At 46.4% G+C, this 26,561-nt stretch overlaps 1 protein-coding gene across 2 annotated transcripts in view; it reads left to right on the top strand.

Annotated features, from left to right (window-relative positions):
- Positions 1-26,561, top strand: part of ROCK1 (Rho associated coiled-coil containing protein kinase 1) — a 294,513-nt gene that overhangs the window by 192,390 nt on the left and 75,562 nt on the right. For both annotated transcript variants that reach the window (XR_010177843.1, XM_063923571.1), the window contains exons 8-15: positions 3,652-3,790; positions 14,759-14,850; positions 16,782-16,941; positions 17,048-17,114; positions 17,352-17,440; positions 24,025-24,073; positions 24,602-24,737; positions 25,396-25,487. Coding sequence is in view for 1 of the 2 variants with exons in the window: in XM_063923571.1 (XP_063779641.1) it covers positions 3,652-3,790; positions 14,759-14,850; positions 16,782-16,941; positions 17,048-17,114; positions 17,352-17,440; positions 24,025-24,073; positions 24,602-24,737; positions 25,396-25,487 (824 nt within the window). In the remaining variant the exon portion in view is untranslated. The remainder of the gene's footprint in view (positions 1-3,651; positions 3,791-14,758; positions 14,851-16,781; positions 16,942-17,047; positions 17,115-17,351; positions 17,441-24,024; positions 24,074-24,601; positions 24,738-25,395; positions 25,488-26,561) is intronic.

Here is a 26,561-nt window from a genome sequence, read left to right as displayed (position 1 = left end):
TAAATCCACCGCATGACGCTGGGGCTCTGCTGAAGGAGTCCGCGCCGGTGGGGGCACATCTTCGACTCTTCAGCCAGGTCTGGGTTCTGTCAGGCGTGGATCCTTGGGCGATGGAAATTATATCCCAAGGCTACAAACTGGAATTCGAAGAGGTGCCCCCTCGCCGATTTTTCAAGTCGGCCTTGCCAGCTTCTCCCCCAAAGAGGGAAATAGTTTTAGCTGCAATTCAAAAGCTGTATCAACAGCAAGTGATTATCAGGGTTCCCCTAGTCCAACAGGGAAAAGGGTACTATTAATCCCTGTTTGTGGTCCCGAAACCGGATGGCTCGGTCAGACCCATTCTGAATCTAGAATCCCTAAACCTGTACTTAAAAAAGTTCAAATTCAAGATGGAATCGCTCCGGGCAGTGATCTCCAGCCTGGAAGGGGGTGATTTTATGGTATCACTAGACATAAAGGATGCATACCTTCATGTCCCCATATATCCCCCTCATCAGGCATACCTTAGATTCGCTGTACAGGACTGTCATTACCAGTTTCAGACGTTGCCGTTTGGGCTTTCCACGGCCCCGAGAATTTTCACAATGGTAATGGCGGAAATGATGGTGCTCCTACGCAAACAGGGAGTCACAATTATCCCGTACTTGGACGATCTCCTGATAAAAGCGAGATCGAGAGATCAATTGATGAAAAACGTGTCGCTCTCCTTGAGGGTGCTGCAGCAGCACGGCTGGATTCTAAATCTACCAAAGTCACAGTTGATTCCAACGACTCTGCTATCTTTCTTAGGCATGATTCTGGACACGGAACAGAAGAGGGTTTTTCTCCCAGTGGAAAAAGCCCAGGAACTCCAGAACATGGTCAGAGACCTGCTAAAACCAAAGAGAGTGTCAGTCCATCAATGCACTCGAGTACTGGGAATAATGGTGACGGCCTACGAGGCCATCCCCTTCAGCAGGTTCCATGCGAGGACATTTCAGTGGGACCTTCTGGACAAGTGGTCCGGGTCCCATCTACAAATACATCAGAAGATCAGCCTGTCCCCCAGGGCCAAGGTGTCTCTCCTGTGGTGGCTGCAGAGTGCTCACCTTCTCGAGGGTCGCAGATTGGGTTTTTAAGACTGGGTTCTGGTGACCACGGATGCGAGCCTCCGAGGATGGGGAGCAGTCACACAAGGAAGAAATTTTCAGGGACTATGGTTAAGCCAGGAGGCTTGTCTACACATCAACGTACTGGAATTGAGGGCCATATACAACAGCCTACGACAAGCGGAGTATCTTCTTCGCGACCTACCGGTTCTGATTCAATCAGACAACGTCACAGCCGTGGCTCGTGTAAACCGACAAAGCGGGACAAGGAGCAGAGTGGCAATAGCGGAAGCCACCAGGATTCTTCACTGGGTGGAAAATCACGTAAGCGCGCTGTCAGCTGTCTTCATTCCGGGAGAGGACATCTGGGAAGCAGACTTCCTCAGCAGACACGATCTCCATCCAGGAGAGTGGGGACTCCATCAAGAAGTTTTTGCAGAGATAACAAGTCATTGGGGACTACCTCAAATAGACATGATGGTGCAACGCCTCAACAAGAAGTTTTGGAGGTATTGTGCCAGGTCAAGGGGCCCTCAGGCAGTAGCGGTGGATGCCCTGGTGACACCATGGGTGTTACAGTCGGTCTATGTGTTCCCTCCTCTTCCGCTCATCTCAAAAATATTGAGAATCATAAGACGAAAAAATGTGCAGACAATACTCATTGTTCCAGATTGGCCTCGAAGGGCCTGGTATTCAGATCTTCAGGAAATGCTCACAGAAGATCCGTGGCCTCTTCCTCTCAGGGAGGACCTGTTACAGCAGGGGCCCTGCGTGTTCCAAGACTTACCGCGGTTACGTTTGACAGCATGGCGGTTGAACACCAAATCCTAGCTGGGAAAGGTATTCCGGAGGAAGTCATCCCTACTCTGATAAAGGCTAGGAAGGAGGTGATGGCGAAACATTATCACCGTATCTGGAGGAAGTATGTATCTTGGTGTGAAGCCAAGAATGCTCCTATGGAAGATTTCCATCTGGGCCGTTTTCTCCACTTTCTACAGACAGGAGTGGATATGGGCCTAAAGTTAGGCTCCATTAAGGTACATATTTCGGCCCTATCAATTTTCTTTCAGAAGGAATTTGCTTCTCTCCCAGAAGTCCAGACTTTTGTAAAGGGAGTGCTGCACATCCAGCCTCCTTTTGTGCCCCCAATGGCACCATGGGACCTTAACGTGGTGTTACAGTTCCTAAAATCTCACTGGTTTGAACCTCTTCAAACTGTTGACTTAAAATTTCTCACTTGGAAAGTGGTCATGTTGTTGGCCTTGGCGTCTGCAAGGCGGGTGTCCGAATTGGCAGCTTTATCTCACAAAAGCCCCTATCTGATTTTCCATGTGGATAGAGCAGAGTTGAGGACTCGTCCTCAATTTTCGCCTAAGGTGGTTTCATCGTTTCATATGAACCAACCTATTGTGGTACCTGTGGCTACGGGTGACTTGGAGGATTCCAAGTGCCTTGATGTAGTCAGGGCCTTAAAAATTTATGTAGCCAGGACGGCTCAGATTAGGAAAACAGAGGCACTGTTGTCCTGTATGCTGCCAACAAGGTTGGCGCTCCTGCTTCTAAGCAGACTATTGCTCGCTGGATCTGTAACACGATTCAGCAGGCTCATTCTATGGCTGGATTGCCGTTACCAAATTCGGTAAAGGCCCATTCCACTAGGAAGGAGGGCTCTTCTTGGGCGGCTGCCCGAGGCGTCTCGGCATTACAGCTTTGCCGAGCGGCGACTTGGTTGGGTTCAAACACTTTTGCAAAATTCTACAAGTTTGATACCCTGGCTGATGAGGACCTCATGTTTGCTCAATCGGTGCTGCAGAGTCATCCGCACTCTCCCGCCCGGTCTGGAGCTTTGGTATAATCCCCATGGTCCTTACGGAGTCCCCAGCATCCTCTAGGACGTAAGAGAAAATAAGATTTTAAACCTACCGGTAAATCTTTTTCTCCTAGTCCGTAGAGGATGCTGGGCGCCCGTCCCAGTGCGGACATATTTCTGCAAGACATATATAGTTATTGCTTACATAAGGGTTATGTTACAGTTAATATCAGTCTTTGTCTGATGCTGTTTTGTTCATACTGTTAACTGGTTGCGTATGTTCCATGTTATACGGTGTGGATGATGTGGGCTGGTATGAATCTGGCCCTTAGATTAACAAAAATTCTTTCCTCGTACTGTCCGTCTCCTCTGGGCACAGTTCTTTAACTGAGGTCTGGAGGAGGGGCATAGAGGGAGGAGCCAGTGCACACCCATCTAAAGTCTTTAGAGTGCCCATGTCTCCTGCGGAGCCCGTCTATACCCCATGGTCCTTACGGAGTCCCCAGCATCCTCTACGGACTAGGAGAAAAAGATTTACCGGTAGGTTTAAAATATTTTAGTTTCTGTGTAGGCCGGGACCTTGCAGTCGTGCTTGTGTGTGTATACAGCTAATTGTACTGTAGGGGAGATCACGAACATGCAGTGCATTTGCTGAAACCGTAATTTATCAATAGCCACATGCAGGAATGCATCAGTGTCTAATGTTTCTTATATCTGAAATATTTAACAGCGAAACTTTTTCTCTATTTGTAGGAGACACTCCGTTTTATGCAGACTCACTGGTTGGAACGTACAGCAAAATCATGAACCATAAGAATTCGCTCACATTCCCTGAAGACAGTGATATTTCAAAGGAGGCAAAAAACTTGATCTGTGCGTTCCTCACGGACAGGTAATGTTTGCTGCTAATGTATTAATAACCTTGTTATACTTAAGCAGCTGGATCTTAAAATAATGCCGCCCCCCCCCGTATATTATTCTTAATTACCACTATCCATTCATTCATTGCAGTTCTTCCTCCAGACTAATATTTCCGCTCTTCTTTCCTTTACATATACCTGTGTACCTCTTCAGTTACCAAGCTAATTTTTTTTTTTTTACCTTTAAATCATTAATCGTTTTTTTATTTATTTATATTTTTATGCAATGGTTGTGATTAAATACTATTTCTTATCCGTTTGCTTTTGTCTCATATTATTGGCTTAAGCAATGTATTGCACAACCCTAGTTTTTACTGAGAGAGAACTGGGTGTGGCTCATTAGTTTTACCCGAATTAGGCCGATAGTCAATAGGTTGACCCTATATGGTAGACAGGGTCAAAAGGTAGACAATGGAAAAGGTTGATACATGAAAAGGTCAACATGTAATTGGTTGACACAGCATTTATATTTTTGGGGTGTTTGCTCTGTCAGAGCACAGGGAACCCCAATTAGTGTACAGTGTCCCCTTGCAACGTATGAAAAGTGGAAAAAATTCAAAAAATAATAATAAAAACCATTAAAAAGTTGTTGACCTTTTTGTACCCGTTGACTTTGACTGTGTTGACCTTATAATAATTATTGAAAGCATTGGCCCTCACAAAGGACCATCTGAACCGGTTTTGTTTATGTGCAAGTGGGATTTCCGTATAGACATGTGGCAATCTAGATGACCTTAGTTCTAGACTGATTATGACTCTTAAGCTGGACATACACTATACAACTGTCCGGCAAATCATCTGGCTGGTTGGAATGAAAATCTGGTAATAGTTGAGAGCAAATGACAATCGACAGTATGAACGACAGTTCTTGTCTGTTTTGCAAATTGTTTAAATAACAGATTTTGCTCTCATCCATTACTAGATCTTCGTTCCAACTAGCCAGATCTGGCAGATAATCAGTATTGAGCGCGATTCCGTTATGTCACGCAGTTGGAAAGCGAGTGAGTGCCTGCACCTCGACCACACACCCCACAATAGGAAAGCTAGTAGCTTGTGTCCCAGTACGTCTAGCAGGGCAGGGCCATTGGCAGAGTGTTCTCCATGCACTGGCTCCAGTGTGGGGCGATAGGCTAGCAAGCCCAAGAAATGCTACACCAAGGAGACTTGCTGTTTTTCTTTAGATCCCCTCTTGCAGATGAGTGTTCTGCCATAACATCACTGCTTCTGTCCCTGCTGGAAGATCGAGGGGACTTTAAAGAGGCGGTCTACACTCTGCGTCCCTGCAGAATCTGTGATAAATAGGGAAAGGTAGGGAGAGCTTTCATGTTACATTTTCTCTGACGTCCTAGTGGATGCTGGGGACTCCGTAAGGACCATGGGGAATAGACGGCTCCGCAGGAGACTGGGCACATCTAAAGAAAGATTTAGGTCTATCTGGTGTGCACTGGCTCCTCCCCTATGACCCTCCTCCAAGCCTCAGTTAGATTTCTGTGCCCGGCCGAGCTGGATGCACACTAGGGGCTCTCCTGAGCTCCTAGAAAGAAAGTATAGTTTAGGTTTTTTATTTTACAGTGAGACCTGCTGGCAACAGGCTCACTGCAGCGAGGGACTAAGGGGAGAAGAAGCGAACCTACCTAAGTGGTGGTAGCTTGGGCTTCTTAGGCTACTGGACACCATTAGCTCCAGAGGGATCGCACACAGGACCCGACCTCGTCGTCCGTTCCCGGAGCCGCGCCGCCGTCCCCCTTACAGAGCCAGAAGCAAGAAGGTCCGGAAAATCGGCGGCTGAAGACTTCTGTCTTCTCCAAGGTAGCGCACAGCACTGCAGCTGTGCGCCATTGCTCCTCATGCACACCACACACTTCGGTCACTGATGGGTGCAGGGCGCTGGGGGGGGCGCCCTGAGCAGCAATATTAACACCTTGGCTGGCAAAACTGACACCATATATAGCCCCAGAGGCTATATAGGTGTAAATTACCCCTGCCAGAATAACACAAAAAGCGGGAGAAAGCCCGCCGAAAAAGGGGCGGAGCCATCTCCCTCAGCACACTGGCGCCATTTTCCCTCACAGCTCCGCTGGAAGGATCGCTCCCTGACTCTCCCCTGCAGTCCTGCACTACAGAAAGGGTAAAAAAGAGAGGGGGGGGGGCACAAATTTAGGCGCAGTATAATATATATATATATATATGCAGCTATAAGGGAAAACACTCTTTATAGGTGATATCCCTGTGGTATATAGCGCTCTGCTGTGTGCTGGCATACTCTCCCTCTGTCTCCCCAAAGGGCTTTGTGCGGTCCTGTCCTCTGTCAGAGCATTCCCTGTGTGTGTGCTGTGTGTCGGTACCGCTGTGTCGACATGTATGATGAGGAAAATGATGTGGAGGCAGAGCAAATGCCTGTAAATGTGTTGTCACCCCCTGAGGGGTCGACACCTGTGTGGATGGACTTATGGAAGGAATTACGTGACAGTGTCAGCTCCTTACATAAAAGGTTTGACGACATAGGACAGCCGGCTACTCAGCTTGTGACTGTTCCAGTGTCTCAAATGTCATCAGGGGCTTTAAAACGCCCGCTACCTCAGATGGCAGACAGATGTCGACACGGATACCGACTCCAGTGTCGACGACGATGAGACTAGTGTACCCTCCAATAGGTCCACCCGTTACATGATTGAGGCAATGAAAAATTTATTACACATTTCTGATAGTACCCCAGGTACCACAAAAAAGGGTATTATGTTCGGTGAGAAAAAACTACCAGTAGTTTTTCCTGCATCTGAGGAATTAAATGAGGTGTGTGAGGAAGCATGGACTTCCCCCGATAAGAAATTGATAATTTCTAAACGGTTATTGGCAGCGTACCCTTTCCCGCCAGAGGATAGGTCACGTTGGGAAACGTCCCCTAGGGTAGATAAAGCGCTTACACGTTTTATCAAAACAGGTGGCACTACCGTCTCCGGATACGGCCGCCCTAAAGGATCCTGCTGATAGAAAGCAGGAGGCTACCCTAAAAGCTATATATATACACACACGGGCATTATATTGCGACCAGCGATTGCATCAGCATGGATGTGCAGTGCTGCTGCTGCGTGGTCAGATTCCCTGTCGGATAATATTGATACCCTGGAGTGGAACTGTTTGGGGATGGTCTTTCAGACCTCGTTTCCACAGCTACGGCTGGGAAATCGACATTTTTGCCACAGGCTACCCCACAGCAAAAGAAGGCACCGTATTATCAAGTACAGTCCTTTCGGCCCCATAAACACAAGAGGGCTCGAGGCGCATCCTTTCTGCCGAGAGGCAAAGGTAGAGGGAAAAAGCTGCAGCATACAGCCAGTTCCCAAGAGCAAAAGTCCTCCCCCGCGTCCGGTAAGTCCACAGCATGACGCTGGGGCTTCACATGCGGATCCGGGTACGGTGGGGCCCGTCTCAGAAATTTCAGCATACAGTGGGCTCTCTCACAGGTGGATCCCTGGGCCCTTCCAAGTAGTATCTCAGGGGTACAGGCTGGAATTCGAGACGTCCCCTCCCGCCGTTTTCTAAAATCTGCCAGACCAGCAACTCCCTCTGCCAGGGAGGCAGTGTTGGTGGCTATCCAAAAACTGTATTCACAGCAAGTGATTGTCAAGGTACCCCTCCTTCAGCAAGGGAAGGGTTACTATTCCACAATGTTTGTGGTACCGAAACCGGACGGTTCGGTGAGACCCATCTTAAATTTAAAATCCTTGAACACTTATATCAAAAGGTTCAAGTTCAAGATGGAATCGCTCAGGGCGGTTATTGCGAGCCTGGACGAGGGGGATTACATGGTCTCCCTGGACATCAAGGATGCCTACCTGCATGTCCCCATTTACCCTCCTCACCAGGAGTACCTCAGATTTGTGGTACAGGACTGTCACTATCAGTTCCAGACGCTGCCGTTTGGGTTATCCACGGCACCGAGGGTCTTTACCAAGGTAATGGCCGAAATGATGATACTCCTTCGCAAGAAGGGAGTTTTAATTATCCCGTACTTGGACGATCTCCTGATAAAGGCGAGGTCCAAGGAACAGTTGGTAGTGGGGGTAGCAGGGAAGTGCTACAACAGCACGGCTGGATTCTCAATATTCCAAAGTCACAGCTGGTCCCGACGACACGTCTTCTGTTCCTGGGAATGATTCTGGACACAGACCAGAAAAAAGTTTCTTCCAGTGGAAAAAGCCGAGGAGTTGTCATCTCTAGTCAGAGACCTCCTAAAACTGGGACAGGTGTCGGTACATCAATGCACACGAGTCCTGGGAAAAATGGTAGCTTCGTACGAAGCAATTCCATTCAGAAGGTTCCACGCAAGGACTTTCCAGTGGGACCTGTTGGACAAATGGTCCGGGTCCCATCTCCAGATGCAACAGCGGATAACCCTGTCGGCAAGGACCAGGGTGTCGCTGCTGTGGTGGCTGCAGAGGGCTCATCTACTAGAGGGCCGCAGATTCGGAATACAGGACTGGGTCCTTGTGACCACGGATGCCAGCCTTCGGGGCTGGGGCGCAGTCACACAGGGAAGAAATTTCCAAGGACTGTGGTCAAATCAGGAGATTTCGCTTCACATAAATATTCTAGAGCTAAGGGCCATTTACAATGCCCTAAGCCAAGCAAGGCCCCTGCTTCAGAACCAGCCGGTACTGATCCAATCAGACAACATCACGGCGGTCGCCCATGTAAACAGACAGGGCGGCACAAGAAGCAGGAGGGCAATGGCAGAAGCCACAAGAATTCTCCGATGGGCGGAAACATCATGCGTTAGCACTGACAGCAGTGTTCATTCCGGGAGTGGACAACTGGGAAGCAGACTTCCTCAGCAGGCACGACCTCCACCCGGGAGAATGGGGACTTCATCCAGAAGTCTTCCAAATGCTGGTAAACCGGTGGGAAAGACCACAGGTGGACATGATGGCGTCCCGCCTCAACAAAAAGCTAAAAAGATATTGTGCCAGGTCAAGGGACCCTCAGGCGATCGCTGTGGACGCTCTAGTAACACCGTGGGTGTACCAGTCGGTTTATGTGTTTCCTCCTCTGCCTCTCATTCCCAAGGTACTGAGAATAATACGAAGGCGAGGAGTGAAAACTATACTCGTGGTTCCGGATTGGCCAAGAAGAGCTTGGTACCCGGAACTTCAAGAGATGCTTTCAGAGGACCCTTGGCCTCTGCCGCTCAGACAGGACCTGCTGCAGCAGGGGCCCTGTCTGTTCCAAGACCTACCGCGGCTACGTTTGACGGCATGGCGGTTGAACACCGGATCCTGAAGGAAAAGGGCATTCCGGAGGAAGTCATCCCTACCCTGATCAAAGCCAGGAAGGATGTCACCGCAAAACATTATCACCGCATTTGGCGGAAATATGTTGCTTGGTGTGAGGCCAGGAAGGCCCCAACGGAGGAATTTCAACTGGGTCGATTCCTGCATTTCCTGCAAGCAGGGGTGACGTTGGGCCTCAAATTGGGGTCCATTAAGGTCCAGATTTCGGCCCTGTCGATTTTCTTCCAGAAAGAACTGGCTTCACTGCCTGAAGTTCAGACTTTTGTCAAAGGAGTTCTGCATATTCAGCCTCCTTTTGTGCCCCCAGTGGCACCTTGGGATCTCAATGTGGTTTTGGAGTTCCTGAAATCATATTGGTTTGAACCACTTAAGACTGTGGATTTGAAATATCTCACGTGGAAAGTAGTCATGCTGTTGGCCCTGGCTTCGGCCAGGCGTGTGTCAGAATTGGCGGCTTTGTCCTATAAAAGCCCTTATCTGATTTTCCATATGGATAGGGCAGAGTTGAGGACTCGTCCTCAGTTTCTCCCGAAGGTGGTATCAGCGTTTCACTTGAACCAGCCTATTGTGGTGCCTGCGGCTACTAAGAACTTGGAGGATTCCAAGTTACTGGACGTAGTCAGGGCCCTGAAAATTTATGTTTCCTGGACGGCTGGAGTCAGGAAAACTGACTCGCTGTTTATCCTGTATGCACCCAACAAACTGGGTGCTCCTGCTTCTAAGCAGACTATCGCGCGCTGGATTTGTAGCACAATTCAGCTGGCGCATTCTGCGGTGGGATTACCGCAGCCTAAATCTGTAAAAGCCCATTCCACAAGGAAGGTGGGCTCATCTTGGGCGGCTGCCCGAGGGGTCTCGACTTTACAACTTTGCCGAGCTGCTACTTGGTCAGGGGCAAACACGTTTGCAAAATTCTACAAATTTGATACCCTGGCTGAGGAGGACCTGGAGTTCTCTCATTCGGTGTTGCAGAGTCATCCGCACTCTCCCGCCCGTTTGGGAGCTTTGGTATAATCCCCATGGTCCTTACGGAGTCCCCAGCATCCACTAGGACGTCAGAGAAAATAAGAATTTACTCACCGGTAATTCTATTTCTCGTAGTCCGTAGTGGATGCTGGGCGCCCATCCCAAGTGCGGATTGTCTGCAATACTTGTAAATAGTTAGTGTTACACAAATCGGGTTGTTATTGCGAGCCATCTGTTCAGAGGCTCCGTTGTTATCATGCTGTTAACCGGGGTTCCTATCACGAGTTATACGGTGTGATTGGTGTGGCTGGTATGAGTCTTACGCGGGATTCAAAATCCTTCCTTATTGTGTCAGCTCTTCCGGGCACAGTGTCCTAACTGAGGCTTGGAGGAGGGTCATAGGGGGAGGAGCCAGTGCACACCAGATAGACCTAAATCTTTCTTTAGATGTGCCCAGTCTCCTGCGGAGCCGTCTATTCCCCATGGTCCTTACGGAGTCCCCAGCATCCACTACGGACTACGAGAAATAGAATTACCGGTGAGTAAATTCTTTTTTTTTTTGTCAATCCTTCTGCACAGAAGGCAAAGGGTACCACTTTTCGTTCCTTTCGACCTCAAGGGAAAGCAAAAGGTCAGGCATACCCGAGACAAGCTTGTGCTCCCAAAACCACAAAGCCCAAAGCAAAACAATCCTGGGCTGCCCGTCAGCCTGCTTCCAAACAAGACAAGCCTGCTGTATGACATGGTGGGCCTCCCCCTGGTGTATTCCAGGGTGGGAGGCCGACTTCTGCAATTCACCCAGGTCTAGTTAAAGACCACTTCAGACGCACAGGTGCGAGAAGTCATCTCTCAAGGGTACGCAGTCTCTTTCAAGAGACGTCCTCGCCAGTTCCGAACGACGGTTATCCCTTCGGAACCGTTGAAGTCGCAAGCTCTACATTTGGTTTTGTGTTCCCTCCTAGATACAGGAGTGGTAGTGCCGGTACCCCTGTCACAGAGATGCAGGGGATACTACTCGACCCTGTTTCTAGTCCCAAAACCCAATGGGTCTTTCCAGCCTATTCTCAACCTCAAATCACTGAACAAATTTGTGAGAAGTCTCCAAGTTCCATATGGAAATGCTGCGCTCGATTGTACTGGCCATGGAACACGGAGATTATATGGTATCCCTGGATATGCAAGATGCCTATCTGCATATACCTATTGCCATATCGCATCAGCAATATCTGCGGTTTGCTATTGGCAACCTTCATGATCAGTTCCAGGCTCTTCCATTTGGACTGGACACGGCCCCTCGGATCTTCACCAAGGTTATGGCCGTGATGACGGCTCATCTGTGTCGTCAGGGAATCAGAATCCTGCCGAATCTGAACACCTTGCTGATCCTGGTGAACTCCCAAGATGTCCTCCTCAGTCATCTACAACTGACGGTAAACTTCCTACAAGCCCACGGGTGGCTCGTCAACTGGAAGAAGTCCTCGCTGGTCCCTGCTCAGAGCATGGTGCACCTGGGTGCACTGCTGGACACACACAGCCAGTGACTGTTTCTGTCTCCAGAGAAAGTCTTGAAGCTTCAGGACAGTATCAGATGCTTCCTCTCTCGCCCAAGAGTGTCGATATGGTGGAGTACGCTCAATTTCATTCCCGCCCTCTACAGAGGTTAATCCTTTCCAAGTGGGATGGCCTGCCTCATCAGATCAGGTCTCAAATGATCTCCTTGACTCCGGAGGTTCGCCTGTCTCTGAACTGGTGGCTACAGGACCAACAATTGAGTAAAGGCCATCCCTTCTGGATCCCCAACTGGGTCCTACTGACTATGGACGCCAGTCTGAGGGGTTGGGGCGCTCCAGGGTCGGTGGACCAAGGAGGAATCTCTCCTCCCGATAAACATTCTGGAATTGCGGGCAGTGTTCAATGACTTGACACTGGCCCTGCCTCTGGTACAGAACAGGCCTGTTCAAGTACAATCAGACAACGCCACCACGGTGGCGTACATAAACCATCAAGGCAGCACTCAAAGCCACATGGCAATGATGGAAGTGTCAAAAATCCTTTTGTTGGGAGGAACGCCATCTGCCAGCATTATCAGCCGTGTTCATTCCGGGAGTCCTCAACTGGGAAGTGGATTTCCTCAGTTGTCAGGAAGTACATGCCGGTGAGTGGAGTCTTCATCAGGAAGTATTTCAACTCCTAGTGGACAAGTGGGATCTACCAGATGTGGACCTGATGGCGTCACGACACAATCACAAAGTTCCGGTCTTCGGATCAAGAACAAGGGATCCTCAAGCAGCATTTATGGACGCTCTGGCAATTCCATGGAACTTTTGGCTGCCCTACGTGTTCCCTCGAGTGTCTCTCCTGCTCAGAGTACTACGGAAGTTCAAGCAAGAAGGAGGAATACTACTTCTAGTCGCTCCAGCGTGGCCCAGACGGCATTGGTTCTCAGACCTGCAGGGTCTATCGATAGAGCGACCTCTTCTACTTCCTCAACACCCAGACCTCCTCGTTCAGGGCCATTGTGTCTACCCGGACTTGGCCAGTCTGGCTTTCATGGCGTGGCTCTTCTCTCCTGAGGGCCAAACGATTCTCCGAGGTGGTTATTCAAACTATGTTAAAGGCCCACACACCGTCTTCTGCACGGATTTATTATCGGGTGTGGAGTTCTTACTACACCTGATGTGCTGCTAAGAATTACAATGCTTACAAGTTTAGTACTTCCAGACTTCTGGCTTTTTTGCAACAAGGCCTGGATTTAGGACTTCGTCTGGCCTCCCTCAAGGTTCACATCTCTGCCTTGTCGGTGTGGCTTCAGAGAAAACTTGAGTCTATACCTGACATTCATACATTCACTCACGGCATACTGCGGATTCAGCCTCCCTATGTCCCTCCTGTGGCTCCATGGGAACCTCTTGAGTCAGTGGACCTTAAATGGCTCACAGCCAAGGTCCTTTTCTTATTGGCTATTGCTTCTGCCAGAAGGGTATCGGACTTAGTCGCTTTGTCCTGTCGCCCACCCTTTTTGATTTTTCATCGTGACCGCTCAGTTCTCCGAAATCGTCCCGGTTATTTGCCTAAGGTGGTGTCATCTTTTTTACCTTATCCAGGAGATTGTGGTTCTGGCCTTCATATCTTCCGACTTGTCCTCCAAAGAGGGGTCTTTGGATGTTGTACGGGCTCTCTGCGTTTATGTGAAGAGGACTGCCTCTATTCGGAGGTCAGATACCCTCTTTGTACTTTTTGGTTTCCACAAACGTGGCTGGCCTGCGAATAAGCAGACCTTGGCCATATGGATTAGAATGGTGATTGCACAAGCTTATGCGCAGGCTGGGCTCCCGGCTCCTGCTGCTATTTAGGCACATTCTACTTGGTCTGTTGGACCTTCTTGGGCGGCTCGATGTGGCGCGTCCGCAGAACAATTGTGCAAGTTGGCTACGTGGTCCTCAGTGAACACGTTCATTAGGTTCTGTGCCTTGATACGTCCGCCTCCCACGATGCTTCCTTTGGATGCCGGTTTCTTATACCCGCTAAGGTGCGTCCCCTCCCTTGAGGAACTGCTTTAGGACATCCCCGATGTATTCCCTGTGGAACACCATGTACCCCGCTACAGAAAAGGACATTTATGGTAGACTTATCATGGTTAAATCTCTTTCTGCGAGGTACACTGGGTTCCACAGGGCGCCCACCCTGACGCACTTGGCTTCTTTGGGTTTGTATGGCATTAGCCGCTGGTCCCTTCTCCTGTCGTGAGAACGTGGTTCTATGTGACTAACATCTGCCTTCTCTTTTACCTGCTTCTGCATTGGCTGGTTAACTAAAACTGAGCTCCAGTTCCTGGAGGTGGCGTTATATAGAGGAGGCCCCGCAATGCATCCTGGGACAGTCTAAAGCTTTAGCCTGTTGGTGCCTCTGGATCAAGATCGATCTCTACACCCCAATGTATTCCCTGTGGAACCCAGTGTACCTCGCAGAAAGAGATTTAACCATGGTAAGTCTACCATAAATCTCCTTTTTCAACTAAAATCTTTAAATTTAAAATGTTTTGTTTTTGCTGCACTGTAATGGAAAGCCTTATAAGGCAGCAGCAGACACAACGTCTTCTACACACAGATAAAATCTATATACCCAGATTTGCAAGGAACATTTAATGTATTTGAAATCACTGTTTGCTTCTGTGTCATTTTTATATAAAGTTCAGAGCATACTGTATGTAAGCTGATTAAAACAACTGACGTGCCTTTGTAAGGAAATGTTTGCCATCCATGAATTGTGTGTAATTGGGTCTAACAAACATTGTAACACCTCATTAAATTAAAATACGAAACATAGAGTACAATGTAATGTAACTTGAAAAATGCTGTGCTTATTCTTTAGATAAACAGCCTTGAACAATTTTATTTTCCCCCTTTTAACTTTTATTAATAGAATATACTTGATGGTGGTTTGTATTGTATCCAAACTACTGCTGGTTCTAGATTTTTGGAGGTCATTTTTCTGTTGTCAATAGACATGTATGTTCTCTGGCACCGTAGAAGTTAATTTTAGCTTCTGAATTTCATGAAAAGTCTCCTGAATTCGACCTTATTTTGTTGGTGTAGTTACAGTAACTTGCCTTTTCATTGTATATAGTAGTTTACTAATGAAAAATGCATATGGAATAGAACATGAAATATCTTTCTTGTGCAGGGAGATTCGGTTGGGTCGAAATGGTGTTGAAGAGATTAAAAGGCATCTTTTCTTCAAAAATGATCAATGGGCGTGGGAGACTCTTCGAGATAGTAAGTATAGAGAACTGACCAAATTATGGTTTTTAGTTGTTGTTTTTTTTATATGTAATTGAACGCTTTGGGCGGGCCTTCACGTCTTTCATGTGTAACCCTTTTCCTCACTGTATAGTGATGCATTTGCTAATAATGAATCCACTTAAGTGACCCAGTTACATTTGATATTTCCCCAGCTAGTGGTACTTGATTAAACTCAATAATTGAACACTTAAAGAATGTTGAACCATTTTGATTAGAATGTAACTTATCTTTATGTTATTAATCCGTTTCACTTGAATATTAGTCATGCAGTGCAGTAATTATTTCTGTGATTCTTACTAAATTCATGGACTGACAGAACAACTGCCTCCAGTGTGTCTTGGTTACAGGAGCATTTTAAGTTGATACAGGTTGAGTATCCCTTATCCAAAATGCTTGGGACCAGAGGTATTCTGGATATTGGATTTTTCCGTATTTTGGAATAATTGCATACCATAATGAGATATCATGGTGATGGGACCTAAATCTAAGCACAGAATGCATTTATGTTACATATACACCATATACACACAGCCTGAAGGTAATTTTAGCCAATATTTTTTTATAACTTTGTGCATTAAACAAAGTGTGTGTACATGCACACAATTCATTTATGTTTCATATACACCTTATATATACAGTCTGAAGGTAATTTAATACAATATTTTTAATAACTTTGTGTATTAAACAAAGTTTGTGTACATTGAGCCATCAAAAACAAAGGTTTCAGTATCTCACTCTCACTCAAAAAAGTCCGTATTTCGGAATATTCCGTATTTCGGAATATTTGGATATGGGATACTCAACCTGTATTGACTTCTGTACCACTTTACTACTAATTGCAGCATTCGCTTTGCTTCGTCAGAGATAGTCTTGGAAAGAAATGGCCTCTAGATGGCCGTTTCTCCACAAGCATTGCTCTTTCTTGTTGAGTTTGGAAATTCCAGCTTTGAGACCCTTTGCGTTCATGGAGATATGTATTTTTAAATGAATTTTTTGTAGGGTTTTAAATCACTTGATCCCAGTTTTAATGGAGCATACAAACCTTTCTGTCCAGAAAGTGTTCTATTGCTTCTCCTCTTCTGCTATCCTGTGTTTGTTGGTGCAATTGAATAGGCTCTAGTCAGATGCAGTGAGGGTGAGTTAGCACATCATACAGCGCCCTATCTTCTGAGAGGAGGACATTTAGCGCCATCTCTCTTGGTTCTTTCGAAGGATCATAGAAAGGAATATATCCTCAGTTTTAAAAAACAAGTCTTGCAGTTCATGAGAGCTTTTTGTTTATTAGCAGGATTTAAAGAAAAACTCCACCCAAATCCTAAAACTACAGAGGAACCCTCTCCTCACCCCCTAAACATCTAGCAAGGTTGCATTGTTTGGGACCCCAACTGTTTCCATGACAGTCGTTCCATTAGCTCTGCCTCTTCCTCTAATGGTCAGTTTTGCCAGAGAAGTGTATGTGCTGATCTTTTGTATTACGAGAGCTGTGTGCTCTTTGACATGTTGGGTGCTAGAATAAAAAAATGACTTAGGTCCCCTCCAGTAGAATAGACTAATGCATAGTTTGGAGAGTGAAGAATTGTGACTGTCTTACACCAGTGCTGTTCTGCTTGGGTGTAGAAGCGATTCACCAAATTACTTCTGACGAGGGTGAATATATCTATGCCTAGAACCCAGTTGGCCAGCTGTTTGCTCATGTCTTCTAACCAGCTGTACACCAGTTATGCAGTTACACTGTGTGTAGCAAGCGCTGACTTTTGTTATCCTCATACCAGCTGCAGTGGGATTATGCCATTCTGATAAGGAAATCTAATATGAAACTAATGTAGTGATGCCTGCAGTAGGATCAGTATGGAGTCTTCCGCATAAAAAGGGATTTTTGTTTTTGTTTTTTTGTTTTTTTTAAGCTGTAGCTCCAGTTGTACCAGACTTGACCAGTGACATTGACACAAGTAATTTTGATGATTTGGAGGAAGACAAAGGAGAAGAGGAAACCTTTCCTATACCGAAGGCGTTTGTGGGGAACCAGCTTCCTTTTGTAGGATTCACATACTACAGTAACCGGCAGTAAGTTAATAGACAGCATCCTTCCAGTGTATGTATAAGAGAGAGATGCTGTGACAAATTGCTTCAAAGAACTCGCCATACACTGATTGCTGTTATTGTGTTGCAGGTATTTAGCTGATCCTGCAACAAACACTGATGACAATAGATCCAGCTCTAAAGCAGATAAAAACCTGGTAAGTCTGCTGCCATGAGATGAATGAGTTGAGCTAGGTAGGACGTAGTCTACCCCCGACCCCTCTGATCGCTGATATGTCCATAGATTTTAAATGTAACATTCACTTGTGAATCTAAGTTAGGCTTTTTTCTGAGTTTAGTTCAACTACACTGGCTACTTAATATATTTTACATATTGCTTTATTTTACGGTTTACAAAGCTATAGCTGTATTTTTTTTGTTTTATGTTTTTGGAGGTGGAGATCTTGCAGAAGAGCATATATCAACTTGAAGAGCAGCTACATAATGAGATGCAGCTAAAGGATGAGATGGAACAGAAGTGCAGGTAAAATATTACCTGGATTATAGCGTTACGGTGTAGATTCCTGGGTTCATGATTGATAAAGGAGTAGCTGCCCAAAGTAGACAACCCCACTTAAAGGTTTTTATGTGTGTTCTTATTTTTTATCCATTTCATTGGGAGGTATCCAATTTCCCGCGGTTGATGACCGTGGGTAATTGTATCACCAGAGGCTATCCTATTAGCCCCAATGCGGCATGCTCCTCCATCCCCGATGACGCTATTTATCGTGGCTTTTGCTTTGTGTGCCTTAGGAGCTGCAATAATACATGGGACTTCAGGGAGTTCTCCCTGATCACATGTGTTTTCGCCCGATGAAAACAACCTGTAATATTATACCACGCTAATGAGCATCGGTCATTAATTGCGATATCCTGCCGTTTTCACCAGGCGAAAACGGATTCTGGATAATTGGATACCCCCCATTATAGGAAGGTAAGTAAACAGAATATGGTTAGGGAGCCACTTCCAAATCTGCAAATAATGGTCAGGGGAAATGAAGAATGAGTTATCCAAACTATATATTTTATAAACGTCTTCTGATTGAAGGATCCCTTTTAAGATTTATAATAAGAAACACTTAAATCTTCCACTGATGACAGCAGGTTGGTTGCACTAGTTTTGCATGATCCTAGGAGGAGGTATACTGGACAAACCAAAGTTTCACTTTCACTTTGTATCCAAATATAGATATGTCATGCTATGTGCAACCCCCCAGCTCAAGTTTCACAGCATAAAATACATTTACCTGTTTCTCTGACATCCTAGTGGATGCTGGGGACTCCGTAAGGACCATGGGGAATAGCGGCTCCTCAGGAGACTGGGCACAGCTAAGAAAGATTTAGGATTACCTGGTGTGCACTGGCTCCTCCCACTATGACCCTCCTCCAGACTTCAGTTAGAATCCTGTGCCCGGCTGAGCTGGATGCACACTAGGGGCTCTCCTGAGCTCCTAGAGAGAAAGTATATTTTAGGTTTTTTATTTTACAGTGAGATCTGCTGGCAACAGACTCACTGCAGCGAGGGACTAAGGGGAGAAGAAGCGAACCTACCTAACTGGTGGTAGCTTGGGCTTCTTAGGCTACTGGACACCATTAGCTCCAGAGGGATCGACCGCATGGAACCGGCCATTGGTGTTCGGTCCCGGAGCCGCGCCGCCGGCCCCCTTACAGAGCCAGAAGCAAGAAGAATCCGGAAAATCGGCGGCAGAAGACATCAGTCTTCACCAAGGTAGCGCACAGCACTGCAGCTGTGCGCCATTGCTCCTCATACACACTTCACACTCCGGTCTCTGAGGGTGCAGGGCGCTGGGGGGGGGCGCCCTGAGAAGCAATAAATACACCTTGGCTGGCAAATATATCACAATATATAGCCCCAGAGGCTATATATGTGATAAATACCCCTGCCAGAATCCATAAAAAAGCGGGAGAAAAGTCAGCCGAAAAAGGGGCGGAGCTATCTCCCTCAGCACACTGGCGCCATTTCTCCCTCACAGCTCCGCTGGAAGGAAGCTCCCTGGCTCTCCACTGCAGTCTACACTACAGAAAAGGGTAAAAAAGAGAGGGGGGGCACTAAATTTAGGCGCAATATACATATAGCAGCTATAAGGTGATATAATTTAGTTAATCCCTGATTTATATAGCGCTCTGGTGTGTGCTGGCATACTCTCTGTCTCCCCAAAGGGCTTTGTGGGGTCCTGTCTTCTGTTAGAGCATTCCCTGTGTGTGTGCGGTGTGTCGGTACGGCTGTGTCGACATGTTTGATGAGGAGACTTCTGTGGAGGAGGAGCAGGTGCCTATAAATGTGTTGTCACCCCCTGCGGGGCAGACACCGGAGTGGATGGACTTGTGGAAGGAATTACACGAAAGTGTCGACTCCTTACATAAAAAATTTGACGACATGCCAAATGCGGGGCAGCCGGCTTCTCAGCCCGTGCCTGCCCAGACGTCTCAAAAGTCATCAGGGGCTCTAAAACGCCCGCTACCTCAGATGGCAGACACAGATGTCGATACTGATACCAGTGTCGACGACGAAGCGACTAATGTAATGTCCAATAGGGCCACTCGTTATATGATTGAGGCAATGAAAAATGTTTTACACATTTCTGAGGTGACCCCAGGTACCACAAAAAAGGGTATTATGTTTGGGGAGAAAAAACTACCAGTAGTTTTTCCCCCTTCTGAAGAATTGAATGAAGTGTGTGAACTAGCGCGGGCTTCCCCCGATAAAAAATTGGTAATTTAAAAAAAAATTACTAATGGCGTACCCTTTCCCGCCAGAGGATAGGTCACGTTGGGAAACACCCCCTAGGGTGGATAAAGCACTTACGCGCTTATCAAAAAAGGTGGCACTGCCGTCCCAGGATACGGCCGCCCTAAAGGAACCTGCTGACAGAAAGCAGGAGGCTCTCCAGAAAGCTATATATACACACACTGGTATTATACTGAGACCAGCTATTGCCTCAGCATGGATGTGCAGTGCTGCAGCTGCATGGTCAGACTCCCTGTCAGAAAACATTGACACCCTAGACAGGGACACTATATTGCTAAACGTAGAGCATATTAAAGACGCTGTCTTTTACATAAGAGATGCACACAGGATATTTGCCGGCTGGCATCAAAAATAAGTGCACTGTCCATTTGTGCCAGGAGAGGGTTATGGACCCGGCAGTGGACAGGTGATGCAGATTCTAAAAGGCACATGGAAGTTTTGCCTTATAAGGGTGAGGAGTTGTTCGGGGATGGTCTTTCAGACTTAGTGTCCACAGCAACAGCTGGGAAGTCAGCATTTTTGCCACATGTCCCCTCACAACCAAAGAGAGCACCGTATTATCAGGTGCAGTCCTTTCGCCCCCAAAAGAGCAGACGGGGTAGAGGCGCGTCCTTTCTGCCCAGAGGCAGAGGTAGGGGAAAAAAGCTGCAGCATACAGCCACTTCCCAGGAACAAAAGTCCTCCCCCGCTTCTTCTGCTAAGTCCGCCGCATGACGCTGGGGCTCAGCAGGCGGAGCCAGGTACGGTGGGGGGCCGTCTCAAAAACTTCAGCAATCAGTGGGCTCGCTCACAGGTAGATCCCTGGATCCTTCAAGTGGTATCTCAGGGGTACAGGCTGGAATTCGAGACATCCCCCCCCCCCCCCCCCGCGCCGTTTCCTCAAATCTGCCTTACCAACGACTCCTTCAGAAAGGGAGGCTGTGTTAGAGGCAATTCACAAGCTGTATTCCCAGCAGGTGATAGTCAAGGTGCCCCTACTTCAACAAGGACGGGGTTACTATTCCACAATGTTTGTGGTACCGAAACCGGACGGTTCGGTGAGACCCATTTTAAATTTGAAATCCTTGAACACATATTTAAGAAAATTCAAGTTCAAGATGGAATCGCTCAGGGTGGTTATTGCAAGCCTGGAAGAGGGAGATTACATGGTATCTCTGGACATCAAGGATGCTTACCTGCATGTCCCCATTTACCATCCTCACCAGGAGTACCTCAGATTTGTGGTACAGGATTGTCATTACCAATTCCAGACGTTGCCGTTCGGCCTGTCCACGGCACCGAGGGTATTTACCAAGGTAATGGCCGAAATGATGATACTCCTTCGGAAAAAGGGAGTTTTAATTATCCCATACTTGGACGATCTCCTGATAAGGGCGAGGTCCAGAGAGCAGTTGTTGGTCGGCGTAGCATTATCTCAGGAGCTGCTACACCAGCACGGTTGGATTCTGAATATTCCAAAGTCTCAGCTGGTTCCGGCGACACGTCTACTGTTCCTGGGGATGATTCTGGACACAGTCCAGAAAAAAGTGTTTCTCCCAGAGGAGAAAGCCAAGGAGCTGTCGTCTCTAGTGAGAGGCCTCCTGAAACCAAAACAGGTGTCTGTGCATCATTGCACGCGAGTCCTGGGAAAGATGGTAGCTTCCTACGATGCATCGGTTGATAACCCTGTCTCCAAGGACCAGGGTGTCTCTGCTGTGGTGGCTGCAGAGTGCTCATCTCAGAGAGGGCCGCAGATTCGGCATACAGGACTGGTTCCTGGTGATCACGGATGCCAGCCTTCGGGGCTGGGATGCAGTCACACGGGGAAGAAACTTCCAAGGACTTTGGTCAAGTCAGGAGACTTCCCTACACATAAATGTTCTGGAACTGAGGGCCATTTACAATGCCCTAAGTCCAGCAAAGCCCCTGCTTCAAAACCAGCCGGTTCTGATCCAGTCAGACAACATCACGGCAGTCGCCCATGTAAATCGACAGGGCGGCACAAGAAGCAGGACGGCGATGGCAGAAGCCACAAGGATTCTCCGATGGGCGGAAAATCACGTGTTAGCACTGTCAGCAGTGTTCATTTCGGGAGTGGACAACTGGGAAGCAGACTTCCTCAGCAGGCACGACCTCCACCCGGGAGAGTGGGGACTTCATCCAGAAGTCTTCCAACTGATTGTAAACCGTTGGGAAAAGCCACAGGTGGACATGATGGCGTCCCGCTTAAACAAAAAGCTAGAAAAATATTGCGCCAGGTCAAGAGACCCTCAGGCGATAGCTGTGGACGCTCTAGTGACACCGTGGGTGTACCGGTCGGTTTATGTGTTCCCTCCTCTTCCTCTCATACCCAAGGTACTGAGGATAATAAAGAAAAGAGGAGTAAGACTATTCTCATTGTTCCAGATTGGCCAAGAAGGTCTTGGTACCCGGAACTTCAAGAATTAATCTCAGAGGACCCATGGCCTCTGCCGCTCAGACAGGACCTGCTGCTGCAGGGGCCCTGTCTGTTCCAAGACTTACCGCGGCTGCGTTTGACGGCATGGCGGTTGAACACCGGATCCTAAAAGAAAAGGGTATTCCGGAGGAAGTCATTCCTACGCTTATTAAAGCTACAAAAGATGTAACCGTACAACATTATCACCGCATATGGCGAAAATATGTTGCGTGGTGTGAGGCCAGGAAGGCCCCAACGGAGGAATTCCAGCTAGGTCGATTTCTGCACTTCCTACAGTCAGGGGTGACTATGGGCCTAAAACTGGGTTCCATTAAGGTCCAGATTTTGGCTCTGTCGATTTTCTTCCAAAAAGAACTGGCTTCACTGCCTGAAGTTCAGACATTTGTCAAGGGAGTGCTGCATATTCAGCCTCCTTTTGTGCCTCCAGTGGCACCGTGGGACCTCAACGTGGTGTTGGGTTTCCTAAAGTCACATTGGTTTGAGCCACTCAAAACCGTGGATTTAAAATATCTCACGTGGAAAGTGGTCATGCTTTTGGCCTTGGCTTCGGCAAGGCGTGTGTCAGAATTGGCGGCTTTGTCATGTAAAAGCCCCTATTTGATTTTCCATATGGATAGGGCAGAATTGAGGACTCGTCCCCAGTTTCTTCCTAAGGTGGTATCAGCTTTTCACTTGAACCAACCTATCGTGGTGCCTGCGGCTACTAGGGACTTGGAGGACTCCAAGTTACTGGACGTAGTCAGGGCCTTGAAAATTTATGTTTCCAGGATGGCTGGAGTCAGGAAGACTGACTCGCTATTTATCCTGTATGCACCAAACAAGATGGGTGCTCCTGCTTCAAAGCAGACTATTGCTTGCTGGATTTGTAGCACAATTCAGCTAGCGCATTCTGTGGCTGGCCTGCCGCAGCCTAAATCTGTAAAAGCCCATTCCACGAGGAAAGTGGGCTCTTCTTGGGCGGCTGCCCGAGGGGTCTCGGCTTTACAACTTTGCCGAGCTGCTACTTGGTCAGGGGCAAACACGTTTGCAAAATTCTACAAATTTGATACCCTGGCTGAGGAGGACCTTGAGTTCTCTCATTCGTTGCTGCAGAGTCATCCGCACTCTCCCGCCCGTTTGGGAGCTTTGGTATAATCCCCATGGTCCTTACGGAGTCCCCAGCATCCACTAGGACGTCAGAGAAAATAAGATTTTACTCACCGGTAAATCTATTTCTCGTAGTCCGTAGTGGATGCTGGACGCCTGTCCCAAGTGCGGACTGTCTGCAATACTTGTATATAGTTATTGTTAACTATAAGGGTTATTGTTGAGCCATCTTTTGAGAGGCTCTGTTGTGTTCATACTGTTAACTTGGTATATTATCACGAGTTATACGGTGTGATTGGTGTGGCTGGTATGAGTCTTACCCGGGATTCAAAATCCTTCCTTATTGTGTCAGCTCTTCCGGGCACAGTATCCTTACTGAAGTCTGGAGGAGGGTCATAGTGGGAGGAGCCAGTGCACACCAGGTAGTCCTAAATCTTTCTTAGCTGTGCCCAGTCTCCTGCGGAGCCGCTATTCCCCATGGTCCTTACGGAGTCCCCAGCATCCACTACGGACTACGAGAAATAGATTTACCGGTGAGTAAAATCTTATTTTTTGTTTTGTTTTGTTTTTTGTTTAATGTAAAAGTAATAAATCTAAAATATTAGTGTTTTTAAAATTCTGACCTATCTTCTTCACAAAATAAAATTAATAATGTGGGTCACTATTACAAATGGAGCAGAGTTATTTTTTGTATTGAAGCTAACCTGGGTGCACTGTAGTAAACTGCTCCTGTTGTATTTTAATGTATTGTGTTTGTTTTTGTTCTTTTTTGGAGGATGTCCAACATTAAGCTTGACAAGATAATGAAGGAGCTGGACGAAGAAGTAAGCTTGATTTGTCTGTCACAGTAATATGGCTGCTACATCCCATCTATGTAACCATTTCAGAAGTAGCTTTATCTCGCTCTGTACATTGTAATCACAAAGGGGGAGATATATCAAACCTGCTAAAGAGGACCCGTGGAGAAGTTGCCCATAGCAACCAGTCACCTTATAGCTATCAATTTATAGAATGTATTTGATAAGTGATTGGCAGCTATGGCCAATTTCTTTCACTTGCTCTAGATTTAATACATCTCCCCCCTTAGTTTTTTTTTGTTCTATATTTTCACATGAGCTCAACATACTTCTCATATTCCTTATTGATTTGTATTTAAATGTATACAATTAATCCTTTTTGTTTTACCTAAATGTCTTGCATACCAAACTACATGTTTTCCTTCCCATTGCAAGCTATTTTGGCTGACTGAGTGAGTGGGTATAATCATGCACCTGGCTGTTATAAATATGCTGATACCAGCTAAAAATACGTTATTATGTAAGGCATGATCATTCATGGTTTTATAATTTTAGGGCAATCAAAGAAAAAACCTGGAATCATGCGTGTCTCAAATTGAGAAGGAAAAAATGATGCTCCAGCACCGAATGAATGAATACCAAAGAAAGGCAGAGCAAGAGAGCGAAAAGCGGAGGAATGTAGAAAATGAAGGCAAGTTACCAATTAGTTTAGTAAGTCGGAATGTCTCTTGTTGACCAGAATTACTGGGCACATTGTAAGTGTCAGGAATGTGTACTCTGTAGGTAGGAGTTACTCTTTGAGTTATATGACTTGTGTAACCACATGTGGCCTTCATTACCAGTTAGAAAGTTCTTGTTAATCTACAGTATGTGAGTGGAGACTGATTTTGGCCCATATCACCTTTTTAGGAGACCATGATGAAAGATTTTTAGAGAAGATTACAAAATGTCTATGCTGAAAAGTTCTGATTTGTTTCATGTTCAGTTACAAGGATATGTGATTGTATTGTTACTGACATTGTGTGTGCAATTGTTCAGAATGCGGTAATTGTTAAACAGCGTATGGACTTTTTACCTGACACTGGACGTATTTCCTAGAAATGATGGAATGAGTGATGCTGACACATTTCATGTTGTGTATATATTTGTTGCCCGCTGTGGGTTTCATTACCATTTAAAGGCACAATAATGCTTCAGCAGTACAATTAGAACATGAGCAAGTTGTTGGTGCTAGTCCTGTGGATAACAAGCAGTCACTAATCATTTCTGGTGATTATATTGGGATCTCTAACAAGTTAATTCATCTATTATTCTTGTTTTCTTACTTATTTTTTTTTTTTATTGCACAGTTTCAACATTAAAAGACCAGTTAGACGATTTAAAGAAGATAAGTCAGAATTCCCATATTACAAATGAAAAGATAACACAATTACAAAAGCAAGTAAGTAGTTGCCTTGTTCGGTGTATGTGTTAAACAAGAAATGTTCAAATGCCGCCTTCCCTATAAAGATGGTTTTCATCTGGCTATATAGGAAACGCTGTTCCCTTCTATCCTGATGTGTAACACTTCTGTGCTGTAATCATTGTAGTAGAGCAATGTCGCTGCTGCACACTAAACCTTTGCTTATCCTTGACGATAATTAAGCATCCAAGTTATTGGTGTGTTGTCTACAGGTTTGATTCAGAGTTGTTGAGCAGTTATCGGGAAACTACGCATGCGTCTGTGTCCTACTGCCCATGTGCCACGGTACTTTGGCACATGGGTAGTAGGACTTAGACACATTGCGCAGTTAACCAATAACTGCTCAACAACTTGCAGTGAGGATTTACTTGCAAAGTGATTGACAGGGACTGCTTCGGGGAGGTAGAAATTGAGACATTTTGCTACTTTTTTCGGAGTATATCTCAGGCTGTGACTATGATCCAGTAAGTAGAAAACAGGGTACTAGTGTTTGTTTGCCAACCAATCTGCATGACAATAGGGAAACTCAGATGGTCGATCATCGACACATCTGTGACAGATTTTGTACGCAGTTGCTAGGATTTGTGATGCAGTCTGTGGGTGTCTCACTGTCCGAGGCATTTGCATATTTCGCTCAGCAGATGCATACAAAGAGGCAGCTGCAAATGCATAGCATATAACTATGATTTAGGCCCTATATCTACAGACAGCTAGTCTTTTATATCATTGAAGGCCTAGGAAACCAGAAAGAAAGAATTAACAAAAGTAATATAGATAGAATATAAAAAGTTATATTAGCTTGCAGTGTAATGTCTCCATCTATTTATATACATGCTTTCAATGAGCCAGGTGCACAGGTGATACTTACTCAGTTATACATTTTCGTTTTTAAAGATTGACCCACTATTTGATCTGGTCTGCATTTGTCTGGGCATATAATGGAGTACTGTGTAAATGAACAAAACTATACAAGATCTATACTTCTTAAAATAAATTAATATGATTGGGTGTATTCCGTGACGGTGCACTTTAAATGTAAATTAGTGCAACGTT

This window comes from Pseudophryne corroboree, chromosome 5, assembly GCF_028390025.1.
Source record: "Pseudophryne corroboree isolate aPseCor3 chromosome 5, aPseCor3.hap2, whole genome shotgun sequence".
NCBI classification, from domain to species: Eukaryota; Metazoa; Chordata; class Amphibia; order Anura; family Myobatrachidae; genus Pseudophryne; species Pseudophryne corroboree.
Note: the sequence above shows the minus strand (reverse complement) of the source record. Positions and strands in the feature narration are given on the sequence as shown.